Below are 20,065 nucleotides of genomic sequence, written 5' to 3' on the forward strand. Positions count from 1 at the left end.
GCTAGCTCTCTATCATGTATAGCACAAGAACAGACTGTGTTAAACCAAGGTTTGGAAGGTTTAGGGCGAGAAGAAAAGTAAGGAATGGACGCCTCTATGGCAAACACTATCACCTCTGTTATGAGCTCAGTACACAGAGATAGGTCTCTGACATGGAAGCAGTAGTCATTCCAAGTAAAATCAGCATAATACCTCCTCAGGCCTTCCCAGCAGAGGCCTTCCTTAGCAGAGGCAAAATACCAGAGGCACTGCCACTTTGGGGGATCCTGAGGAGGGATTGCAGTGATAGGGCAAGGTACAGATATGAGGTTGTGATCAGAGAAGCTGAAACGTTTAAAGTTTCAAAATCAGGATGTGCTTGAATACTTTCAATAATATTTAGATGCGGGAATGTTGTAGAGGTCTTGCATGTAATGTAGCAGCCTGTAGGTAGCTTGCGTGGTGGGTGGGTGCAAGGATTTAGGAGTGAAGATGTGGGAAATTTGTATCCATCTCAAGTGAGGTGGTGCGTGGTTCATGAGTTGCTATTTTCCTGATTCACAAGATTTAGAGTGTAAACTGTGGGAGTCTTGGGAGAGTAAAGTGAGGTGAAACTTGCCTGGCTGCAATCTGTGTGTGTGTGTGTTTGTGTGTTCAAGGCAGGGTAGTTTTTATGGTGCAACAGAGGTGAAGCAGGTGTGGGGTTGGCCCCTGATGCAGAGAAAGACTATGCTGCACAACTGATCCTCTTGCTTTGTGATCACTGATGACTGTTTGAGTGCAGCTTGGCTGTTGAGATGTGAGGAATGTGTGTGTGAACATGAAGCTTGAGATGCCTCATCTTGGCTACATTGCTACATGGGGGACATTGATTGCTGTATAAATAGTAGATAAAAAATTTGGTCAAGAGACTAGAGTTGACATAAGCAGTCACATCCATTCATAAGGAAGAAGCTACAGTCATGTTCACAGTGACACTGGGAAGGCTATGGGACAAGAGGGATGCATATGGTGCAGTGGTAGGGTTTGATGCTCATCCCTCCCTCACCTAGTGGTCTGAATTTGACCTTACTGGGCTCAGTCTCATGTTTTCATGTTTCATTTTAATGTGCGTAATTGTATAATCTTCACATGGAAGCATCCTGCAGCACTGCATGTTAATCCTCGGTCATTTTTCTTACTTGTAATATCTTTACTATCATCCTTTTGTTGAAGAACTTATTTGCATAAGCTTTTCTGTTTTGATAAAAAAAAAAAAAATGTACACATTTATTTAGTAAATTATGTACACATTAATTTACTAACTTAGAGAATAACTTCTTTAGGTCAGAAAGTTTGGGGAATGACACCATTTTTCTTACTTGTAATATCTTTACTATCATCCTTTTGTTGAAGAACTTATTTGCATAAGCTTTTCTGTTTTGATAAAAAAAAAAAAAATGTACACATTTATTTAGTAAATTATGTACACATTAATTTACTAACTTAGAGAATAACTTCTTTAGGTCAGAAAGTTTGGGGAATGACACAAATCCTGGACAGTTCTGGACCCATTGACCAGCTGTGAATCTGAATTTCCAGGACCAGTATTATGCTGCAAAATGGATATAGGGAAGTGAAATGAAAGCACATAATTTGCCATTTCTTAGCACTTGTGGCTTGCTTTTATTTGACTGCACAATATAATAACATCAAAGGTGAAAAATCAGTTTAATTATGCCAAAAGTGGCACAGTAAAGAGACATGAACAAATGGTCTTCAGTCATCTTCTTTCCTTAATGTAAATATATGATCAGAAGGAAAATGTATACAAATGTTAAATACTGACCTGTGACAATGTCAAATAAAATGCATCAACCTGAAACAAGCAGCAGATTTAAAATAATAATATTTTTGTATTGGAATAACAAATTTAAATTAACCTGGAAAAACACATTTTAACAATGGAAATAAGTTACACACAAAAGAAAAAAAGAGAGAGAGAGAGAGAGAGAGAGAGAGAGAGAGAGAGAGAGAGAGAGAGAGAGAGAGAGAGAGAGAGAGAGAGAGAGAGAGAGAGAGAGAGAGAGAGAGAGAGAGAGGAATACACACACACACACACACACACACACACACACACACACACACACACAATATATATATATATATATATATATATATATATATATATATATATATATATATATATATATATATATATATATATATATATATATATATATATATATATATATACACACACACACACACACACCCAGCTGCATGAAACATTTTGATTTCCCATTGTGTTTCCCTCTACACAACACACACAAGTAGGGATTCAGAGGGGATAGGTTACCTCCAGATATCACTTGTGTACCTTACAAAATAACATCACTGCCAAGTTGAGGTTTAGTTGCATCCCTTGTTTCTTCACGAAAAATGAAATTTTCTACCTTCTGGGATCTGAACGCACCAGATTCTGATGTTGCTGCAACCAAACCATTGTTGACTGACACCCAATATATACAAATAACATCTTATAAAAGCTCATGATAGATGTAATTTTAGGGTAGATCAGTTTTTTTTTTTTTTGTAATTTTTAGGCTGTATCTTAAAAGTAATTTACATGCCATTTTAATTAAATATCAACCAAAGGAGGTGTATGATTAAGGATTTGTATGATAGTGGATGTTATGTCTTGCAAACATATAAAAAGCCTCATTCAGTGTGCTGCAGGTCAGCTTTCTAGCTTATGTTGCCATCCTAACAGTATTATGATTAAGATATATGAGCTCATATAAAGCATTTGTTCTATGTACAGCTTGATTCATGTTATAGCTGGTTATGGAAGAGAATTTTAGTCTTAATCTGTTAGTGGAAGTAGAGTAATAGACATGGCTGTTGTCTGTTGCACTGATGCCTCAACTGGATAGTGGAAGTAGCAGGAAGGAAATGTGCTCCTTGCAGCTTTCTGTAAATTTTGTTTACTGTATGTGACAACACAGGCTATAGTGAAAGCTTATGCTCTCATCACTGGCTTTCTAAGCCTTGCATATTAAATTTAATAATTTCATGCTGCAGTAGTGTTATAACAAATGGCATTAATAAGCTGCCACAGAAAGCTTACAAATTGTTGGTATAGTTATGTGCATACTACAGTCGTCAAACCTGTGCATACTCTTATTATCATTCCCTTTCTGATGGCGAATTTTCTTTTTTTAGAAGCAAGAACAAAGACGTATGACTTCTAAAAACTCCATTTTAATTTACTCATAAGCAAGTAGATGTTTTTAAATGAGATCTACCTTTGCACTAGTTTAGTTTTATAATCAGTGCTGTCTTTGATGATGACAAAGTGTAAACATACAGCCAATCCTAGAAGAACTTCTTAATAATCACTATAGATATGGGAAGACTGGAAGGCTGTAATAGTAGCTACTACTGAAATATACACGGTAACTGCAGTAGAAAAGTAGGTTTTAAGAGTAGTGTGTGGTATTGTAAGATGAATACCCTGAGATGAGGATTGATTACTTAAGAGCAAGTGTAAAAATTAAAGATGGAGGCCTGTGTGTGTAGAGAAAATAGATAATGAAATCAGATGGAGAGGTTGGAGATAAGGTGCAGTTTGGATGAAGGGATTTTATGGAGAGGGTATCCTTAGAGCACCTGTGTCTTGGCCATCCTGAGTGATGGACCATTGAAAGGGGAGAGAGAAAGAGAGAGAGGTGTCAAATGATCACAGTATGTCAGTTTATTTATCTCACCTCTTTATCTTCAGGGTGTGGCACAGACATAAATCACGCAGAGAAGAATCCTTAAGTGCCTACAGCCAAGGAGGTTGTATTGACAAGTCTCCACTGAGATGAATGTGTTTGGCAGCATTGTTATCCTACGCTGAATGATTCTGGTAATCACAAGAGGGAGGGCTCATCTTAATGTCGGGCAGCTGAAGTCACTGGCATGTGAGGGAATCAAGAGCAATAGTGGTGAGTGTTGTCATCCATTTGGTCAAATTCTTTAAACATCTCCAAAATAAGATACCAACACTCATATATAGTTTCTCCTGCCATGTAAAGGTTTTAGTGGCAGCACATCTCTCATGACAAGTGTTGTATGTACAACCTGCCAAGAGAGATGGAAGATTCTTAAGAGCATGTTAACTGACTAAAAACTAGGCTTTGTGTAAATATCAATTGGCCTTAGTAACAATCTCCAGGCATGGCATTTAGATCATGCATTCCCTTTAGTCTGTAATTTCTTTCCCTGAAGTGCAATCTGAAGTAAAACATCAGCAGACAATTAAGGACAACATAGCATTTTTCAGTTTAAAAGATAACAAGAAGGTAACATTACAGTCTTTAACTCTAATGCACAAATATCCTCCCTCACACACAACATCTTTTTTGGTTAAAAGCACTAACACTGTACAGAAATCTTAGCATTTTACAAAATAAGATATAAACAGCATGATAAATTGTATTAAATTGCAATAAGCAGCACACACGTCTTCCAAGCTGGACACGTGGTCTGGCAGCGAGTCACAAGACTGCTGCTATGCACATTATCACCATGAAAGATGTTACAAAGATAAGGTGTTGCCATAAATTATAGTATGAATCTCTTAACTGTAAATATTTTCTAATCTTTATCTTGCATAACTCATTTGCCTCTTTTACACTACATGGCACTTCAACTGCCATGGTGTTCATTTAGAGCCCCTGCAAAAATTAAACAGTTTTTGTCCAGCATGTTTAATTCCTACTTAGAAAATATTCTAGCAGGAACATGCATAATACCAATTTAATGATAAGAGATTCATTCTTTGTAATGTTCAGATTCCCATGACCAACTATTTACTGGATGGGAGGAAGGCATGCACACACAATTCCTTCATAGAATCAATGTATCACATGCACATGAGTAGTGATGAACCATCTCACTTTGTACATGAATTTTGCATGTGATTTCACAACTTTGAAAATGATAACAGTTAAATGTGATGTGAATTTGTGTGTGTGCATTATCTATGTTGTTGTGAAAAAAAATACCAGTCACTAACAATCAAGTTTAATATTGAATAATGGAAAGTTGTAATTCACCTCCAAGAGTGAAGCCTCAGTATTGACAAGTTAAAAGTATGAACTTCAGTCCACAATAGCAATCTGAACTGCCTTGGTGTATACAACTTGCTGGACTGTGGTGTGATATCTGGCATCTATTTAATGAATAACAGGCATACATGTCCTATGAATACAGCTGCACAGTACTCCCTTTATATAGGGAAATGGCCGAGTTGCTTATTAAAAAAATGGTCAGACATGTTCTATGAATACAGCTGCACAGTGCCCCCTTTATATAGGGAAATGGCAGAGTTGCCTATTAAAAAAAATTGCCTGACCAGTCATTATATTTAATATGCAAAGGATGCAGAATGTCACAAAGTTTTGCAAAATAGATCCCAGTATTTCTGTTTGGAACTGCCTGGTACCTAATACCTGTGGAGACAGTCTGCAACACTTGATCACAAGCCACAATTCACCATAAGAGCAAGTTGGTTAAATAATCAGGTTTTTATACACATGCTCATATATTTAAAGAAGTAACAAGACTCTATTTCATTGTCAGGCAACAGGCAGCTCATTGTTGGTTAAATTATCAGCTTTTTATACACATGCTCATATATTTAGAGAAGTAACAAGACTCCATTTAATTATCAGGCAACAGGCAGCTCATTGTCAAAGCCAAGTTATTCTAAGCTCTCTGCATTGACAAAAATTAATGAACAAATTTCAAGCCTTCTGGAGTGTGATCCTTGGAATGAGTCTTCACTGTGTCTTTGACTATATAGTCATTGTGTCTCAGTCTTTGCCGAGACCAGTATTCAGGCTCAGAACACTAAGATCCTCTTTTCTACAGGCTTGCGGCAGATGGGACACTCATGCATGCGGTCCCCACACATCTGGCAGGTGCCATGACCACAGAGGAATATCATGTTCTTCAGTCGGTCAAGACACACTGGACACATTGTCTGAGGATGAAAAGGAATGAAAATTGTAAGTATAGAAGCTATTGTTAATAAATAATAAACTGTGGGTCTGTTTTTCTGTCTTGAGAGACCCTGGTCTGCTTGATCAACTACCCAACCATATGAATTAGTTAGAAATGTTCAAGACAATTTTCTTTTCTTCATTACCTTTCTTTCCTTCTCCCCTAATTCAGTCCCACACCATGCCATTTCTTCTCTTACTTACTTATTCACATGACCATTCAAACTCTTAATTTTTACCTCATAAAGCTGACAACACACTGATACAATGATCTGTTCAATGTATGTTTGAGTGGAATTATCCTCTCCACTTCCTTATGATAAAGGTTCACATGATGTAGGTATACTCACCTGTTCCTTTATGTCATGCAGCTGCTGCTGGAGCTTCTGTAGGTCAGCGGAGGACATGTCCCGGGAGCCATTGTTCATCAGTGGACCAGTGGGGCCGGGCACCGACACACCAGCTGTTCCAGACACTGTCAGGTGGCCTGCAGTAGTATTGTTGTTGCTTCCTGAAGCACTAGTACCAGCGCCAGCAGCAACACTGCTGTTACCAGCACTGGCCCCACCACTGCTGCTGCTGCTGCCGCCACTGTTACTGTTGTTGTTGGTATGGATGACCCCGGGCAGGTTGGAAGCTGGTGCTGCAGATTTAAATGTGCCATTAAGCGTGCCATTAAGCAAATCAATGTGTAGTAATGGTCAAGAGTTTAGTTGTCTCCTGTATGAGCCTTTTTTCACTGTGCTTCTTGTCTTCTGCCATCTCTAGATTTCTCTGATCTGCTAGCCATATGCTTCATAAAAAAACTCATTGACTGCTAAACACAAAGGTAAATTAGTAAAGAAGATTACTTCTGTTGACTGTAATGTAATTCTGAAATATAAAAATGGTCTTACTATTATTAACACAGCAATGAATAGATAATTATGTATGTAGGCACCTCTTTGATGGGAAGGAGTCACTTGCACACAATAAATTAAGTCAGTCTGATTTCCAGCATGAGCATACCTGCTGCTGACTGCTTCAGCATCTCGTTTCTGAGATATGTTTTGTTGGAGGTTCACAAGTCTAGTTGGTGACAAAAATCTTAGAAAGCTGAAAGGTTTTTAAGTGAAGAGAGCCTGTATCTTGCTTAGATGGGACAGGGATATGCATGACTTAACATGTAGGGCCATTCAAGTCCTCACAAAGTGACCAGTGGTCTCCTCAGTGCTGTTCTCAAATGGAGAGTTGGTAATGACATTAGGATAATCTCTCTCCAAGGATAAGCTAATCTCATGGTAAGAAAAGTTTCTGTAGTTTGCCACTCCCAGCTTTCTTTGTACTGGGGAACAATTCCAAGAGGGAGGCCAGTTGCTGCTTTGTAAGGTCAGAAATGGTTCTGCATGTAATGCTCATTATTAGTTTGAGCTCAACAAACAAGTTTTCGCATTGGTAAGGTAAGTTTCAGCATCCCATAGGAGGAAGGCCAAAATTAGATTGGCTGATCTCTGAAATGGTCCATTGCAGATACTGACACTGCTAGCTGTACAGGCCATTTCTTTTTCTTCTTTAAAGAGGTGCTGTTGACACATGCCAGTGCTAGACTATGAATACTACCCTCTCAATTCTGTTCAATGCTCAACATTTGTAACGGTTCTGCCTGGCTACACCCTTCAGTCTCACCCAGTCTGTGTCACTCATGCTTGCCTCAGTGCTACACATTTGTATACTCTTTCTTCGTTATGTCTTATTCAAGGTAGGCCATTTTAATTGCTACTGATGACATGGCAGAAATTGCAGAACATGGATTTACAGTAGTTCTCAAAATGCAAAAGAAAATGGGAAATGTGTGGAGTCAAGTTCACAAGAATTATCATTGCTATTTTCAACAGTATATAAAAAGTTTCCTGGTTATAATAATTTTGAGAAACCATATCAGAATGCAATTGCTGAGTCCAAAAAACTTGACCATAAATGGTCAACCTTGAACAAGAGAATTCATACAAGTAATGAGGAAGAATATACATAGTACAGTACTGAGTCAAGTGTGAGAGATGGGCACTGTGGGTGTCTGGGTGCTGGATGAATAGCCTCCTTGAATGGAGACTAGGTTATATAGCCTGGTGTGTGCTGAAAGATGGGATACAGAATAAAGGAACCATCATGTAGTATATGCTGACGCTTCCACCAGATGAGTCATGAGTTGCTGGGCCACTGGGCTGAAAAGAGCCCCTGATCATCTTGAGTACTACATTGTGCAAGAAGTTTTCGTTTGCAGAAAATGTTATCACATACAACTGTACATAAGTAGTCAATAATAAACTTGCAGTAAATATCACAGTTGCATTTTTCTGAAAACCAAGCCAGATTATAAAACACTTGCAACACAGCAAAGTTAATTTTATTTTATACAACATGAGTCTCATCTGCCTCTATAATTTTTTCAGAATGGCTTTCATCAGAAAAAGCCCAAAACAAAATTGCAATGAGTCAGGTCATATAAGATTTAGGACAGAAGACATACTGACATGACTACAGTTCTAAGGAAGTGGCAATGCAGAACTAATTTTGGGTTATTTTCTTTCAAATTTATTAACTGCAAGAGATTTCATACCTGGTTTTCAAGGAAATACAACAGCTACAGCTATGGTTGCCTTTTCACATTTTAATTTTTGAAGTTCAATGATTATATCAGTTGTGTGTGTCAATACTTTGACACACATAACACATGATTATAGTAGGAAGTCAAGGTAGTTGGGGACTCTTTTTCAGGCCAATGGCTGCATTGTGACAGTTTTCAAAGTTCCTCATTAGGTATAATTTTACTCACATGGTCTTACATGAAATTTGTCATCCTAAGTTACTTTAATATGGAAAATCTACTTTTTAAAAACTCTGTCATTAATAAAATAGAAAACTTTTACTGCTTTACCTTGTCCTCCACAACACACAATGAAGGGAATCTGCTTCTCAATGACACCTCTGCACTGTACACACTTCTTCATGAGGGAAGCACAGTTGTCACAGGCACACATGTGGCCACATGGCTGGAAGAGCACAGTTGCTTGCTTGTCTGAACACACCACACACTCCTCAATCTGCAGAACAGTATGGGGGATCATACACATGCTCTGAACACACTATGCACTCCTCAGTCTGCACAACAATATAGGCATCATATACATCAAATCCATGAATACCAAGGAGACTTCCTTCCCTTTTTAAAACCTCCCTCTTCCTTCTCTCATCCTCTTTATCAGCACCCTACCACACAACTTTCCTGCAACACTAAATAAATTTGTATTTCTATGTAGCATTCCTGTAAATCCCCTTTTCATATATAAGGGAACTACACATGCATTTGTCCAGTCTTCTGTCTCATGTTTCCACATGCAATTATGTACCCTTGGACTTAAGAGCAAAGCCACTCCCTCTCTTCCTCTCCCTCTGACTACAACTGACATCCTTCCACTCACACATCCAAACATGCATTCATCCATTCCTTTCAATTTCATTAGATGTTTATGGAACAGAAGTTGGATGTGTTAGCATTGAGTGATACATATGAAGTACAGCTAAGTAAATGCATTCTGCTTTATTGACATATGGCTCAGTAAGAATACATTGTTAAAGATGTGTGAGACAAAAATCAGTGAGATAGATAACCTTTAGATTGGTTATAACTGAGAAGAAATCAAAGTGAGAAGGACAACTGAGTATTCCTTGGGGGAGATTTTTCCTGAGTAGATAGGCAATACAGTTAATGGTTCAGGAAGCCTTAAAATGCATGATTTACCTTAGTTCTGGACTGGACTGGTTCTTTGCACATAAGACATTTCTTGACTCTTGGAGAACATATGGAGCAGGTGGCAATGTGACCACATGGACCAAACAGGGTGTCCCGTTTGGTGTCTGAGCAGACCATGCACTCCTCCAGGCTCTCTTCGGGGCACACCTCAAGGGCTCCCATGTCCCCAGACCTATGGGTGAAGAACAGGAGTTAATATATCAGTCTTGAGTGAAAGAAGCAGAATCATAATGCGTGAACTGCAAATTCAATAATGATTTATAAAGAATGATTTTTGTAGTTGAAAGAGCTAGGTTGCATATCAATCAATAATTACCACTTTTGAATATGATAGAGAAAACAAATTGCATACAGGTAAATAATAATGAATTCTGTATTACTGATAATGAAGATTTTACCTTGTAAAATTATTTATCGCAAGGGACTCAACAAATATTATTGAAGCCAGTAACCATATAAAACACCATTTACAAAAAAGAAAACAATTAGTCTGATGTGAACAAATGCATCACATTCTTGAAAGCATCAATGATGAATACCAGAACTAAAACCAGCAATATAAGATAAAATACTTATGAACAAACTGCAAATGCCTAAAATCAGCAATCTAATCCTGATGCTAAGAGTACAGAGAATAGCGCTGAGAATATAGGCAAGACCTTTGTTACCACTTCAGTATCCAAAAAGGTTAAGAAGTGCTCAACCTGACCAAGTTCTTGCCAACACTCACACAGACTTGTCCTTGTAGCACTTGGTGAGAGCTTTGCACAAGTTGGGATCTGGACACAGGTCAAGGGGCGTCTGTCCCTTTTTGTTCTTGATGTTGAGGTCAGCACCATGGGCAGCCAGCAAACAAGCAATGGAGGCGGGACTCTTCTTGTCCACGCCCTGAGTCCCCAGACCCATCAGCAGCTGAGGCGACTTCAAGAGCATGAGATTTTGGGATAAGTCTCACAGTACAGATGGAAGTAAACATGTCATCCATGTATAGTTGTGGTCAGAAGTCAATGTATCTGCCTTACTCACTTTCACTGTTTTTGTTTTGCTTTAGTGTTATTCCTCTGATCCACTGGTAATGTATTGACAGGACTGTTAAGCCAGACTGAATCCACTCAGGCCTTGGCAATCACTTATGGTCTAACTCTAACTAGTGAGGTATTGGATTTGCATGTTACAAAGGCAATTCTGAGAAGGTTTGAACTCAAATTCAGATAAATTTCCCAGTGTTTCCAAGATGCTTCTGAGTTTGGGTATCACAACTGGCACTATAAACAGTACAAATGACATAGGGTGGAGGGAAAACAGTGGAAATGAGCACAGCAGGTTACATGACTATTGGCTAACTGTACAGGAGTATATACATTTTGTAACCCTCTGAACCAGAGCCAAAAAGTGTTTAATGGAAGAAAGTTATTAAATCAACATTTTTACTTATGCAAATTATTCTTTTTTGTTGGACTCATCTGTCAATATAAAATATAATAAGAACTAGGAAACTTGTTTAGAACTTCATATATATATATATATATATATATATATATATATATATATATATATATATATATATATATATATATATATATATATATATATATATATATATATATATATACATTATATATATATATATATATATATATATATATATATATATATATATATATATATATATATATATATATATATATATATATATATATATATATATATATATATATATATATATAACGCTTCAGTCATTCCCTTGCCTTACTATGCTACCATACCCTGCCCATAATTCATCACGTGTTCCAGTAACATCCATACCTGCCTGTAGCGTGGCAGGACGGGGCCAGGCGGCTCTGCTTCACACATCACTTTCACTACGGCCCTTGCAGCTAATATATTCGAGTAACGCATGGCTGTTTTGAGAACGGATTCCTGACCCTAAAAAGCTCTGATCTAGTGCCGAGAAGTCGTCTTAATGCAAATCCTCCAAACTCACTCATGACCTCGTGTATCTGTCTCAAGATAGTGGAAATGATCCGCATCCGTCCTTCCTCGTCTCTCCTCGGCTTCTGAGCACTAAAGGGAAGTTTCAGAGAATGATGTGCAAGATTCATGAACCAGTGATCAACTGGTTCGGTGCGCGAGTGAGCGACAAAGAGGCAACGAAAATCCATCACTATTGTTGCTGTTATCGAGAGTGCCACTAGACACCGAATTCTGCGTCTGTTAAGTCTTACACAAGTAAAGAAATCTCAGTAACATAAGGTTTTGGATAACGGAAGTGAGCGGTAACCGAACGGCGTTCGAATCTGCACGAATCAGAGCGGGTGTGAAAGGTAGTATAGTAGTAGTTAGCTGACTACTAAGAGCAGATAGTTAGTGAGTGGTTTATAGTGACACTATTACGACGGTTCGTATATGCTGACTCTTCCTGATGAATTATGGGATTAACGTTATCAGGCATATTTGAAAATGTTTCCTTTCATCCTGAGTCTATCTACATCACTTCCACTCCAACTCCCGTCCCGTCCCACCCCGTCCTGCGTCTATCTCATCCCTATCCTCCCATTTCCTCCACACCCTGTCCCATACCCGTCCTACTCTCTCCAATTCTGCGTCTCTTTCATCTCTAACCTCCCACTCCCGTCCCGTGCCACTCACCTTGCCCACGTCCTGCATGTCTTGGAGCTGGCGGAGTTGCGAGAGGGTGTGGTGACGCAGCGCCTCGTGCAAGGGTGTGTCCCCGTCCTTATCCGCAAGGTTCAGGTTAGCGCCCTCCCGCACCAGCAGCTGTGGTATGGCAAGGCAGGTTAAGTGATAGGGAGATGAGCTAGTAAAGGTAACTAGATCGTGGGAACTAAGTCAATTAAGAAGGGAATTTTAAGAACTCATGCCTGTCTTATTATGACCCGTATTCAGAAAAGCTTCGCTTTCTCACCACGACTATTTTCAGAGACGACGGAGATGATTAGCTGGGTTATGAAGAGTGTTTCTCTTGTTAATAATGTAGAAATCTCGCTACTCTGTCACTAGAACTGTGAAAACACCTTAAAAAAAAAAAAAAACGTATAGCTTCAACTAGAGCCTTTTTAAAAGTTGTGGAGAAGCAAGGCAGAAGCGTTTCAGAATATGGTCCTATAACGGACAAAACTTTTATTTTGAGATGAGCTGTAGTCAGGTAATTCGATCGTTGAAACTACCAAAGATAACATTCTTACTGTTGTGGTCGTCCTTCGTTAACCTCCCTTAAAATGGTTTGCAAGGAGACGTAGGAGAAATAAAGGAAGGAAATTGACGATTAACTTTGTCTTTTTAAGCTACAAATATAGCACCGAAATGGGGAGTATTGAAGGTGTCATACCTGTGTTACTATAACGGACGAAACTTCTACCGAAAGCAACTAATCAGGCAACTCAATCATTAGAACTACCAAAGTTAATTGAGAAGGTAAATTCAAAGTCATTCCCATTTTACTATAACGGAAAAAAAAAAAAATACACAAGAATATACGGAGACTAAAAGACCAAATGGCTTACACAACGCAGTTCTTGAGCACATCAAGCTTACCACTTGCCATCACCATCCACAGATTCATGATGAGGTAATAAGTAAGACAGATAAATGATATACCACTGGCTGACTGAATGGAGGATAATTGGGTAGATGGCTAACTGCTTCAATGACCAGTTAACTGACTGACTGATTAATGAATTCACACACTGACTGAATAAAAAGTAGGTATAGAATAGAAAAGAGAGAGAGAGAACAAAAAAAAAAAAAAAAAAAAAAAAAAACGAAAAATAAAAGGGAGCACTAATGACTGACGATGAATGAATAAATAATTTATGACTAACCAACTGACTACCCCAAAGATACCCGGACACTTCACACAGCCACACCCCATCCTCCTCTGCCTCCCACACCTTCCCCTCACCTCACTCACTGCCTCCACTCCACAGCTTACCTGCCCTTACCACCAACTCACCGCCTTCCCTCCCTCACCAACCACAAGCCCACTCACCCTCACAATCTGGGTGTGATGCCTCTCCACCGCCAGATGAAGAGGCGTCTGCAAGTTCACGTTCTGCAGGTCCATGTTGGCTCGACCTTGATGAACCAGAAGCTCCGCCACCTGCACGCACACACACACACACACACACACACACACACACACACAGGTTAGTCAGCTAGAAAATATTATACTTATAAGCACATTCACGTAAACTGTATATACTTTCCAATACAAAAATACTTCACATGACTAACAATATAATAATAACCCCTTATTTTTGTTTTTATAATCATATTATACTGCACTCATCCCCCATATGTTATCATTAGACACAAGGGAAGAACAAATAGCTGCAGACTTGCTGGCTCTTACGAAACTATTTTATGAAAGAGAGTTTGAAAAATTTGACTTGAGATAGTACAAAAAAAAAAAAATAATATGAATCAAAATACAGGAGGAGTAGGAAGAGGTTAACCACTGTTATGTTCTACTGATAACAGTCCTTAACAAGGAGGAGGAGGAGGAAGGAGACACAAAAAAAAAAAGACTAGCAGAAAGAAAGATTGTGAAAAAGGAAAAGTCAAGAGCAGAGAGAGAGAGAGAGAGAGAGAGAGAGAGAGAGAGAGAGAGAGAGAGAGAGAGAGAGAGAGAGAGAGAGAGGCGGGGAACGCGCCACACCTCCACGTGGTTGTTGAGTGCCGCCAGGTGCAGCGCCGTATACCCGTCGTCCTTCTTCTCGTCCACCATCCACGAGCGAGGCACCTTGCTGAGTAAGATCCTCATGGCGCTGGGAGGGGGAGAGAACACTGTCAGGACTGCAACTACCAATAATAACACTACTACTCCTCCACCAACAACAGTACAACTATAGATCCTTATTTTCTTCCTCCTCCTCCTACTGCTCATCTATTATCTTCATGACGCTGCAGAAGGGGCAGAACACTGTCGGGAGAGCCACCAGCAACAACAAAACCCCTACTACTCTTCAAATAGTATACAAGGTCTTCATTTTCTTTGTTTCTCCTCGTTCTCCTTCTCCTCCTGCTGCTACTACTCATCTGCTATCTCTGTGACGCTAAAGAAGGGGGAGAATACCGTCAGAAGAACAGCTAGTAACAACAAAACTACCAATTTTTCTCCGCTAACAATAATTTAGATAATTTTCTTTCTCCTCCTCCTGCTTCACCACCACCACCACCCACCACCACCACTACTACTACTACTACTACTGCTACTACTACTTGACTTCACCACTACCATATTCACTAAAATTACTCAACCATCGCCATCTCTACGACTATTTGTACCATTACCACCGCTACCACCACCAGTACCACCAATACGCCCATTGCTTTTAGCAGTAATACATTCACCTACATACGAACACACAAGCATCACCAGTACTCAGAATAATAATAATAATAATAATAATAATAATAATAATAATAATAATAATAATAATAATAATAATAATAATAATAATAATAATACAGGTAATAACAATAATAATAATGATAATAATAATAATAATAATAATAATAATAATAATAATAATAATAATAATAATAATAATAATAATAATAATAATAATAATAATAATAAGCCACTGATAAGAAAAAGCAAACACACAATAAGTAACCAGTCGCCAAATTTCAGATATCAGAATTAAAATAACAAATGCAGAAGTAAACTAAGTTAAATAAAGACATTAAAAAGTGAATTCATGCAAACATTTTGGACAGTCTCTCTCTCTCTCTCTCTCTCTCTCTCTCTCTCTCTCTCTCTCTCTCTCTCTCTCTCTCTCTCTCAGATAAATACTCTTGTTTCTTTCCCTCATTTTCCGTTTCCTTCCCATTCTCTTCCTTAAATGCAAATAAAGTAATAACAATAAGAATAAAATAATAAAAATAGTACAAATTATTAGAAAAAAACAACAACAAAAACGAACATATTTTGGCCAGCGAGGTGTGGCCAAGACATTACTATAATTTAAATCACAAATAAAATGAGACCCCACAGGTAGAGAGAGAGAGAGAGAGAGAGAGAGAGAGAGAGAGAGAGAGAGAGAGAGAGAGAGAGAGAGAGAGAGAGAGAGAGAGAGAGTAATGGGGGGTAGGGAGACACATGTTTGGGTATCCTGGCATTATTGTATGAGTTGGCACGTGTGTGTGTGTGTGTGTGTGTGTGTGTGTGTGTGTGTGTGTGTGTGTGTGTGTGTGTGTGTGTGTGTGTGTGTGTGTGTGTGTGTGTGTGTTTGATTGCGGGGGATTCGAATGTGTACTACAGTCATCCCTTTTTATGATTATCAAGTCGTGTGCTATCACCTCCTCCTCCTCCTCCTCCTCCTCCTTTCTTTCTTACTTTTTTTTTTTTTTGCATCCCCACGTAGTACTTCTCTTTTTATCTCCTCTTCCTCCACCATCTCCTCCTCCTCCTCCTCTTCCTCCTCCCCTAGAGTGACACAGCCGGCTCGTGAGGTAACCAAAGCCGCCCCCGGGGAGGAGGAGGAGGAGGAGGAGGAGGAGGAGGAGAGCCGGTTAGGGGAGCCGGGCACACGGAAGCCAAATCTGTCCATACAAGGCTTTGTTGGCACCCTCTTCTGACGGAGGAGGAGGAGAAGGAGAAGGAGGAGGAGGAGGAGGAGGAGAAAGCGAAAAGCGAGAAGAGCAGGAGAAAGAAAAGGAAAAGATAAGTGTCTAAGAATGGAGAAGGAAGAGATGAGAATGACAAATGAGAAGAAGAGAAGAAGGAGGAGCTATGACGAAGGTGGAAGCAAGAAGAAAGGATGAAAACTGTTGAGAGAGAGAGAGAGAGAGAGAGAGAGAGAGAGAGAGAGAGAGAGAGAGAGAGAGAGAGAGAGAGAGAGAGAGAGAGAGAGAGATACTGGTTAGAAAAAAATATACAAGTTTAATAATAATAATAATAATAATAATAATAATAATAATAATAATATAATAGTAGAAAGAGCATATGAAAGTTCTTATCTAATTACGAATACATTGAAAACTGACATCCTATTAAAAGTTTAGCCAAAAAATGAATGAGTGATAAAAGATTCAATAGCAGTTTTTCGTCCTGGTGTGTAAAGAACGAAGGTAATAAGAGAAAAGGCTGAATTCTGGAAACAATGTGGTATCATTATTCTAATTGGTGTGTGTGTGTGTGTGTGTGTGTGTGTGTGTGTGTGTGTGTGTGTGTGTGTGTGTGTGTGTGTGTGTGTGTGTGTGTGTGTGTGTGTGTGTGTGTGTGTGTGTGTGTGTGTGAGTGTACCCAAATACATGAAGTATAAAAAGACCTCTCTCTCTCTCTCTCTCTCTCTCTCTCTCTCTCTCTCTCTCTCTCTCTCTCAAAACCGGAAGCACACACACCTGAATATCGTCATCAGAAAACACATACACACACACACACACACACACACACACACACACACACACACACACACACACACACACACACTATTAAGGCACACCTACAACCATACATACATACACCACAGCTGAGACGACCACCACCACCACCACCACCACCACTCTCTAGACTTCCCCTCTCAACCTCCCCTTCCTTGCCAATATTAGCCCGTAAGCAGCTGGTCTGGCATACCCTCCCTTTCTTTCTCCCCTTAACCTCCCCTCGGCAGACTCAAGCTTGCGCCCCCAGCCAAGGCCTCACCGCAGCAGCCCTCCCGCCCCTCCCCTGCCGGTAAGGACCCCAGGAGAGCCCCAGTGGACCCTCGGTAGCAAACACCAATCCTGCAGGCCTTGTAGCGCGTTTGTTGACATCTCTGATGGCCGGGAAAGTTTAAGTTAAAGTCTCTTTCTTAAAGGTCTTCTCTCCTCCTCCTCCTCCTCCACCCCTTCCTTTTCTTCTTCCTCCTCCTCCTCCTGCTGCTGCTTCTGCCTCTTCTTCTCTTCCCCTCCTCTCTTGTCTCTTCTTCATTCCCTCTCTTGATGTGACAAAAAATAACGTGTCTGAAGCTTGGTAAAGTTAGGTTTAAAAATGTGGTGGGAAGAGTCTGGTTCTCAAATGGGGTGGTGGATGAATGGAACAGTCTCAGTAATCAGGTTGGTAGTGCTGCGTCAATAGGGAGCTTTAAAGGATTAGACATATTTAAGGACTGAATGATAGGTGGAAGTAGGTGGGAGTGCTTTACAGTGTAGTGCCACGTGTAGGTCTGATGGCTTCCTGTAGCTTCCCTTATGCGTTTCTCCAGCCCGAAATTCAAATCCAGGTTCGGTTTCGTCCCTTTCGACAAATTCCTGACAGACCGACAGCCGGCCTGATCATGGCGTGAGATGGCCGGTGCTTGAGTGAGGGAAACATGACGTGGTAGGAGAGAACGAGAGAAAACAGAAAAAAAGGAAATCTCATAAGGACAAGGTGTGGTATACGAATCTCAAGAGGAAAAAGGGATAAAGACAGAAATGGTTTGAAGAAAAAAGAAATGAAGGTCCTACACGGAAAAGGAGGAAAGATATGAATGCTATGTAAAAAAAAAAAAAAAAAAAAAAAAAAAGAACCGTCATGAGAAAGAAAGAAAAAAGTCTTGAAGAGTGAAAATGTCATGAATAAAAGAGCCATGAAAAAAAAAATACAAATCTTATCAAAATTTCTGTATTGAGAGTTATGCATTTCTTAGAGAGAGAGAGAGAGAGAGAGAGAGAGAGAGAGAGAGAGAGAGAGAGAGAGAGAGAGAGAGAGAGAGAGAGAGAGAGAGAGAGAGAGAGAGAGAGAGAGAGAGAGAAACATTCGTATCTACTACCCGCAAAAAAAAAAAAAAAAAAATATGTAGCTTTCCAGGAATTTTAAAAATCTGGCGGCATAAATTTTGCATGAAGGAAAAGTTTGGTTATATCTGAAGGTGCAGGGATTCGGTAATAAGATGGCGCCGTTGCTCTCTCTCTCTCTCTCTCTCTCTCTCTCTCTCTCTCTCTCTCTCTCTCTCTCTCTCTCTCTCTCTCTCTCTCTCTCTCTCTCTAAACTAAGACTCAACACAAGCAACTACAGTTAAGTTGTTTATTTATTTATTTAAGGTAAGGCTACTGACTTATGGAAAATTACGGGTCGATACAATCTATTACAGTGAAGATATTTATTTATTTATTTATCTTTTTACGTAAGTATTCTGTCTTAAGAGTAAAAAATAAACCTCGATGCAACCAATTACAGTTAAGACACTTATTTACTTATGTATCTATTTTTTAATGTAAGAATTCTAAGTGCGTAAGTCAAGTCTCGCTATATGAAGGCACTTATCTATTCGTTTATTTATTCAATTTCTACGTAAGTATTCTGATTAAGGATAAAAAGTAAGCCTCGATACCACCATTTATAATAAGAATATTTATTTACTCATTTACCTATTTATTATTATCTTTAGTGTAAGGAGTATGAGCAAAGTGGAAAGAAAAGGAGTAAGAAGAAAAATCTCGTTTATTAATATGCGGCTCATTTTTCTTTGCTGCCCTTTTATTTATTTATTTATTTATTTACTTATTTATTTATTTATTTATTTATTTACCTGTTTATTTTTTTACGAGTGAAGGAAGCCGACCGAAGCCAAAGGAAGCCGACCGAAGCCACAGAAAAATTAGTGGGAGAAAAAGAGAAAAGACCACAATGTTGCTGCTTAAAGAGAGGGAGAGAGAGAAAAAGAAAAAAGTAAGAGGAAGATTTTCAACCACCACCACCACCACCACCACCACTACTACTACTACTACTACTACTACTACTACTACTACTACTACTACTACTGCTACTACTACTATTACTATTACTACTAAAAAAAAAGTAGAAGCAAGATTTTCAACAACTAGCTCTACTACTACTACTAACACCAATACGACTACTACCATTACTGCCACTACTCGTAATATCATCACTACACACACACACACACACACACACACACACACACACACACACACACACACACACACACACACAATTCATTAACACACAGCTCTACAAACAAAATTATGTATATCATGCTAATGGAAAGGAGAATCACTTTGGTCCCCTAATGATACAAGAAAAAAGAGCAAAAAAATGGACCCACCACTCTCAAATTATTCACCTTGTTGATGGAGGAGGAGGAGGAGGAGGAGGAGGAGGAATGAAATAACACCAGCAAACACTAACACAGTATGAGGATTAATGACAAGAAAAGATATCATTATTATTATTACTGTTATTATTATTATTATTCTCATTATTATTTCCTTTATATTTGTTTTCTGATCTTTTCTTTTTTACTCTTCATTTTTT

The 20,065-nt window shown here is 39.0% G+C and overlaps 3 protein-coding genes across 5 annotated transcripts in view; 1 reads left to right on the plus strand and 2 right to left on the minus strand.

Annotated features, from left to right (window-relative positions):
• The window catches only part of LOC135099822 (carbohydrate sulfotransferase 11-like), a 25,233-nt gene extending 16,319 nt beyond the window's left edge, over nucleotides 1–8,914 (plus strand). The window contains exons 8-10 of one of the 2 annotated variants that reach the window (XM_064002383.1): nucleotides 3,743–3,950; nucleotides 5,881–6,017; nucleotides 6,383–8,914. The gene's annotated coding sequence lies outside the window, so the exon portion shown is untranslated. The remainder of the gene's footprint in view (nucleotides 1–3,742; nucleotides 3,951–5,880; nucleotides 6,018–6,382) is intronic. The other variant, XM_064002384.1, reaches the window with a different exon arrangement.
• On the minus strand, nucleotides 1,614–14,623 carry LOC135099820 (E3 ubiquitin-protein ligase mib1-like). 2 transcript variants are annotated; one of them, XM_064002381.1, is made up of 8 exons: nucleotides 14,480–14,623; nucleotides 13,811–13,921; nucleotides 12,451–12,579; nucleotides 10,532–10,722; nucleotides 9,790–9,973; nucleotides 8,926–9,091; nucleotides 6,362–6,654; nucleotides 1,614–5,992 (listed from the first exon to the last, which is right to left on the minus strand). In XM_064002381.1, exons 1-8 carry the CDS (start codon nucleotides 14,582–14,584, stop codon nucleotides 5,852–5,854), a joined length of 1,320 nt encoding a protein of 439 aa, XP_063858451.1. In that variant the 5' UTR covers nucleotides 14,585–14,623; the 3' UTR covers nucleotides 1,614–5,851. The 2 variants fall into 2 exon arrangements, with proteins under 2 accessions (XP_063858451.1, XP_063858452.1); XM_064002382.1 differs by lacking the exons at nucleotides 12,451–12,579; nucleotides 13,811–13,921; nucleotides 14,480–14,623 and adding an exon at nucleotides 11,608–11,779.
• A 2,817-nt stretch (nucleotides 14,624–17,440) lies between these two features.
• The window catches only part of LOC135100143 (WAS/WASL-interacting protein family member 3-like), a 15,224-nt gene continuing 12,599 nt past the window's right edge, over nucleotides 17,441–20,065 (minus strand). Inside the window, exon 3 of the mRNA XM_064003108.1 lies at nucleotides 17,441–17,582. Within this exon, the coding sequence (XP_063859178.1) occupies nucleotides 17,441–17,582 (142 nt within the window). The remainder of the gene's footprint in view (nucleotides 17,583–20,065) is intronic.

Source organism: Scylla paramamosain, chromosome 4, assembly GCF_035594125.1.
Source record: "Scylla paramamosain isolate STU-SP2022 chromosome 4, ASM3559412v1, whole genome shotgun sequence".
NCBI classification, from domain to species: Eukaryota; Metazoa; Arthropoda; class Malacostraca; order Decapoda; family Portunidae; genus Scylla; species Scylla paramamosain.

What these genes read in the sequence shown, in the direction of transcription:
- LOC135099820 (XM_064002381.1), bottom strand. Translation starts at nt 14,584, where the DNA reads ATGAGGATCTTACTCAGCAAGGTGCCTCGCTCGTGGATGGTGGACGAG. An exon ending in TGCTACAAGGACAAGTCTGT is followed by an intron (nt 9,974 to 10,531) that starts GTGAGTGTTGGC and finishes CTTCACCCATAG; the next exon opens with GTCTGGGGACATGGGAGCCC. An exon ending in TGTGTGTTGTGGAGGACAAG is followed by an intron (nt 6,655 to 8,925) that starts GTAAAGCAGTAA and finishes TTAAATCTGCAG; the next exon opens with CACCAGCTTCCAACCTGCCC.